General features: G+C 40.1%; 1 protein-coding gene across 1 annotated transcript; it reads left to right on the top strand.

Annotated features, from left to right (window-relative positions):
- Positions 1-4,294: 4,294 nt before the first annotated feature.
- Positions 4,295-5,221, top strand: LOC125899294 (olfactory receptor 11A1-like). The gene has a single exon (XM_049593481.1). The coding sequence runs from the start codon at positions 4,295-4,297 to the stop codon at positions 5,219-5,221; it is 927 nt and encodes a 308-aa protein (XP_049449438.1).
- The last annotated feature ends 388 nt before the right edge of the window (positions 5,222-5,609 follow it).

Genomic DNA, 5,609 nt, shown 5'->3' with positions numbered 1-5,609 from the left:
TAAGATAGTCAAAAATTAACAATCACTTAAACAGGCAGATAATATAACAGACATACTGAACCTACAACTGAGTAAAGAATTCACTCTCTGAACATCCATTTAACAATCAACCTGTATTTGAATGTGTTATTCATTCACAGTTACCTGACTTAACTGTGTTCACCTCTATACTCCACAGGTTGAGTTTGTGACATGTATTTATCACACTGCTTCATCCTCCATAGATCTAATTAAACTATTCACCATAGCACCAAAACACCAAAACAATAACACGTGAGCGTTCTTCATTCTTAGCAACAAGCTAACAATAGTTAACGTTTGCAAAATATTTTATGTAAGTATTTCCTGTTGAGATAGGATTATTTTTTTCATCAGCTGGGGGCACTCAAACTATGATATGGGGCACTGAATTTGATGGTAGCAGTCTAGGGCCTCTAGTTTCACAGACCACAATGGAAATAAGCCTTTGGGCTTTATTGTGTATTTTAATCGTCGACAATTTTTAATTAATGTATATGAAACTGATCTGCAGTTACTCATGTATGTTTTTTTTTTTTATTGTTGTCAAATAAACCTACCTACCTACCTACCGGGTGAGGCGGAGGCGCAGCGCACCTGCACTTCGCCAACTGGGTGTGGCCAGGCGGATTTTGGCCCAGCTCCAAGGAGTGGAAGTCCGGCTCCGGGGCGTGAATGACAGGCTGCTCCCGCTGGCCTCAATAGATGCCAGCCTAAATAAAATAAATTGAACACTGAAATAATTTGTTTTGGGTGATTTGCCTATATTTAATGTGATTAGGCTGCTCCCGCTGGCCTCAATAGATGCCAGCCTAAATAAAATAAATTGAACACTGAAATAATTTGTTTTGGGTGATTTGCCTATATTTAATGTGATTGAGTAAATTTACACCATAAATGTGTGAATGGATGTACTCCCTTACGGTACACATAAGTGATGGCTTGGGTATCTGGGGCGCGCAACTGTACATGCGTGCAGTCGATTGCTCCCAGTACCCCAGGGAATCCACATTTCAACAAGAAACCTCGCTTCGTTTCCAGCTGGCTCTCACGTGTGAATAGAAAAATTATGTGCTCATTTGCATGTCGGACTAGATTAGACGTCACTGCATGTATAGCCGAACTGACAGCTCTCTGACTGATCCCCACCACCGCGGCCATGGTGTGCTGGAAAGACCCAGTGGCGAAGAAGGTCAGAGCCACTGTCACCTTTACAGCAACAGGGAGAGCACAAGTGCCACGGGGGTGCGCATCAGAGGCCACGATGCGCGTCACCACTTGGACCACCTCGTGTAATTTGTTCCTGTGTAATGAAAAAGTGTACGACATGAAATGACAATTACATTGGACACGGCAGTATTCCAGTCATTATTTGTGTGGCCCACCTGCATTCCAGCTCTGTCATGCCCAAATAGGATGTCCTTTGACCGTACACCCTCTCTGCGTAAGTCCTCCTCCTCCTCGCAATAATGTACTCTATCTTTGTAGATCACATTAAGCAAGAACATTTTAACATTTGTATAGGCAATCACATGAAGCACGTAAACCCTTAAGACACCGAACATAACTTACAATTTGTTGACAACGTTTCTCTCGTGCATGCGTGCGCTCTCTCTTTCTCTCTCACAGTCTCACTCTGTTTCTTTTCTTTTGACTTTTCTAAGATGACAGATGCTGAATATATACTCCCTATCTGATGCCGTGGCTGTTTGTGGTTGGCTGAGAGGGATGTGAACTCGTTAGTTTTGTTAATCAAATCAGGTTGGGTTTCCATTACGCGTGCCAAACGTGCCAAACGGTGCCAATCCCCTTTGATCTGACATCAGATGTGATGGGACAGTCGATATAGAGATACATTTATGTGCTGATTGCAGATAGTTGTATTGATTAGTGTTTTTTGTGGGTACTTATTGCATCATTAAGGTGCCTGACATTCTGGAAACCTGCCTGTGAGGTTTTGGTGACGGGTGCACACTGTCTGCCGGTCAGCCAAACTTACACTTACACTGGCTGCGTTCCGCCTGAGCTGACAGTAGACCTGGTTTCAGCTGGTGAGCTTTTAGCACACCTTCGGTGAAGCCTTTTGGCACGAAACTGTCACTGCGCCAAGCTGCATCTGTCGACACCTCCCCCTGCTGCGCCGCCACACCCATCTCAGTGCATCTCGGTCTGCCAAACTACCAAACTGAGCGCGCCTTGGATTGTGCTGCTCGAAACTAGCTCTGCGCGGGGTTCGCCACCCTGTGCCACCCTGCGTTGCGCCGGGAAACTAGAGGCCTAGATCTTTTCTCCTGGGCCCAGACAGGCCTTTTTTTCTGCGGGGCTGCTGACCACCTCAGACACTTGCTCCTTGCCCCCAAACCATCAAAGGGGGGCCCTTGCGCACAGCAGGAGCAAAACCTGGAACTAGAGAAGTGAGTGTGCGAACACAAGGTTTGCAACAAACTTTCCAGCAACAAGGAGAACCAAGTTGAGTTAGCATCACAACATCTAACTCTGCAAGGACCCCGAGCAACCGGCTTCCTCAGATCTGCACCTTTGGAACAAAGGACACGACAAAGTCTGCACCTGGAACCAAAGCTCTTTCCAGCAACATGTTTCAAACCAACTCTTCCCTCCATCCATTCAAGGATTGGTAACCTAACAACTGGGCATAGCATTATCACAGCTGTACAGGCTAAGCAAGACTGTTTTAATTTGTTGTATGTGATTTAATGCTGTTTATTACTGTTGTCATTGTTTGCAGTTAGGTTATTGGTTAGTTGGCTTTACCAGAGCTAAGCGATGTTAGCTTGCTAATGCTGTTCAGAGGCAACATCTTGCACACAACTAAACATCCTCTGCACTAATCCAGACCCTTTGCAATACATTTCACATAGACTAATTTACAAATAGGCTTTCAACATAGCTACACCCAAAGAGGCAACTCAAAGTTCCCGCTTCTTTTCCTTTGTCTTTGTCCTGACCACATGGTCAGACAAAACCTGCCCCCATCTGAAGCTAGCTTTGATTCTGCCATCTTGTAACATTCCAAATTGATAATTTAGTTAGTTTAGTTAGTTCAGTGAATTTTATGAGACTGATATCTTTAACTGGCTATCATTTTTCCCTTTTCGGAATGGTGCCCCACAAGGTGATTTAATGTAAATTAAGTCACATTATTTAACATAATTAATAATTATTATGAATAATTATTAAATATTTCAGATAGCCAATTTGATACTTTAATTGGATGACTATTAACAGCTCAGGCCCATGTTAAGGCTTAAGTTCCAACAAATGGTGCCGCCGTGTAAAACACAGCACTGGTGTCAAGATCACAACAAATAGTATCCTCTCTTTTACAGTATCACCAGTACATTCCCTACATTTTTGGTGTTCCCCCTTGAGGCCTTATATAATTAATTTACAATACACCAATCAATCTCCACAGCAAAATTAAATTTTTCCACTCTGTTGTCATTAACACACAAACAGGACCTATACATGCATAATGGAAAGATGTCAGAGTGAGGGGGCTGCATTGGACAGGCACCCTGGACAGTTGTGGGTCCAGTGTCTTACTCAGGAACACCTCAGCAGTTCAACTGTTCAAAGGAAAACCTTGTCAACATCTATTTTATCATATTAGATGAAGTTTGCTGGTCTGGTCATCTCACCTCAGCCATTTCTTTTTGAAGCAGCAAAGTGTATCAAGTGAACTGAAAAAGCAATTGATTATACCATTCTGGTAGGCTACCTAAAGTTTAATTTGTACTTGCAATTTAATATTAATATATATGCAATATAATATCATAAAAATATGTATACTTGGCAGTGTGTGACGATATGATATTGCCACACAAAAATATCGGGATACTACCCTGTAATGATTTTTTTCCCCATCCTACCTACTATTGCTGATATTTTGAGTCTAAAAAACTAATGGGGCTCAAAAACAAGGTCAAACTATGCTGTAACTTCAGGCCTCCAGAATTTCATGAAGTTTGTGTGTTAATATCTACTTTAGTGGAAAGTTTAATGAGATCCTTGGAGGATGAAGAGATTTGATAAAAAAAAATTCCACAGACTCAAACAGTTCACTTCTGAATTTTGTAGATGAACACACACCAGGTGCATGTCAGGGTCAGCTATCTGTGAATTGGTAAGACACTCAGGACTGTTCTGAGCGGGTTAGTATTTTCATGTAAGTGAAAGTTAAAAAAATGTAATTCATGTTTGCTTGTTATAAAATCTGCCTGTTTTATTACTTAACATTTAGTTTTAGATAACATTAATGGAGGATGAGTTAAATGTAACATATATAACTCTTGATGGGTATGTGGATTTACAGAAATACAGACATCTTTATTTTCTGATTATGTTCGCAGTATATATGCTGATATTATGCTGTAATTCTTCTATTGTGTATCTCATATGGACAAAAAAAACCCTCCATGAGCCTATGTATGTTTTCATTGCAGCTTTGTTACTGAACTCAGTTATTGTTTGCTCTGCAATGTACCCAAAGCTGTTGGTTGACTTTTTATCTGAAAAACAGATCATATCTTATTCAGCCTGCCTCCTTCAGTTTTACATTTATTATGCTATTGGCAGTTCAGAGTTCTTACTGTTGTCAGGCATGGCCTATGACAGGTATGTCTCTATATGTAAACCTCTGCAATATCCAACTATCATGACAAAAACCGCAGTGAGTATTATCCTGTTTTTTGCTTGGCTTATACCTGCCAGTCATATTGCACTCCCAACAATACTGAGTGCTCAAGCAAAACTGTGTCACTTTACTTTACCAGGAATATTTTGTAACAATGCAATTTACAGACTTCAGTGTGTACAGTCAAAAGTCATTTCTATATATGGTGTTATTGCTTTGATCGATCTAGCAATTCTGCCTTTCCTTTTCATAATTTTTACATACACAAAGATATTTGTTATAGCCTATCGAAGTTGTAAAGAAGTCAGAAAAAAAGCCGCAGATACCTGTTTACCTCATCTGCTGGTCTTAATTAGTTTCTCCTGTTTGAGTGCGTATGACATCAGTATAGCTCGACTGGAATCTAATTTTCCAAAAACTGCACGCTTCATAATGATGTTACAAATAGTTTTGTATCATCCTTTGCTTAATCCACTCATATACGGGCTCAAAATGAAGGAAATTTCTAAACACCTCAAAAGGTTGTTCTGTCCAGCCAAAAAGTTTTGATGTATTATCACTGATTATTGACGTACAGTCATTTCTTCTGAAATAATGATGCAGAGATGTGAGTTTTTGAAAGGTATTTAATGCACACACTTATTTCCATCACAAACAGTAAAGAGTCTCTTTTATGAAAATGGAAAAGAATGACTTCAGCTTGAACAATTTAACTCCAAATTTCTGTGGTTATTCAAATTAATATTAATAAACAAATTGTATTCTACATTATCAAGTCATCACAACTTGCATTTAGACTGTTCTCTGTATTTTATTTTACTGTCATGAATTTAAGAAGCAAACCTGAACCCTGTTTACATGTAATAACATTCATATTTGTATCATCGGCTCGGGGTGTATTGGTCAAGTTAAACACTGAGATTCAGCATATTATATA

The sequence above is a fragment of the Epinephelus fuscoguttatus genome, linkage group LG13 (assembly GCF_011397635.1).
Source record: "Epinephelus fuscoguttatus linkage group LG13, E.fuscoguttatus.final_Chr_v1".
NCBI lineage: Eukaryota > Metazoa > Chordata > Actinopteri > Perciformes > Serranidae > Epinephelus > Epinephelus fuscoguttatus.
This window is presented reverse-complemented; position numbering and strand designations above follow the sequence as displayed.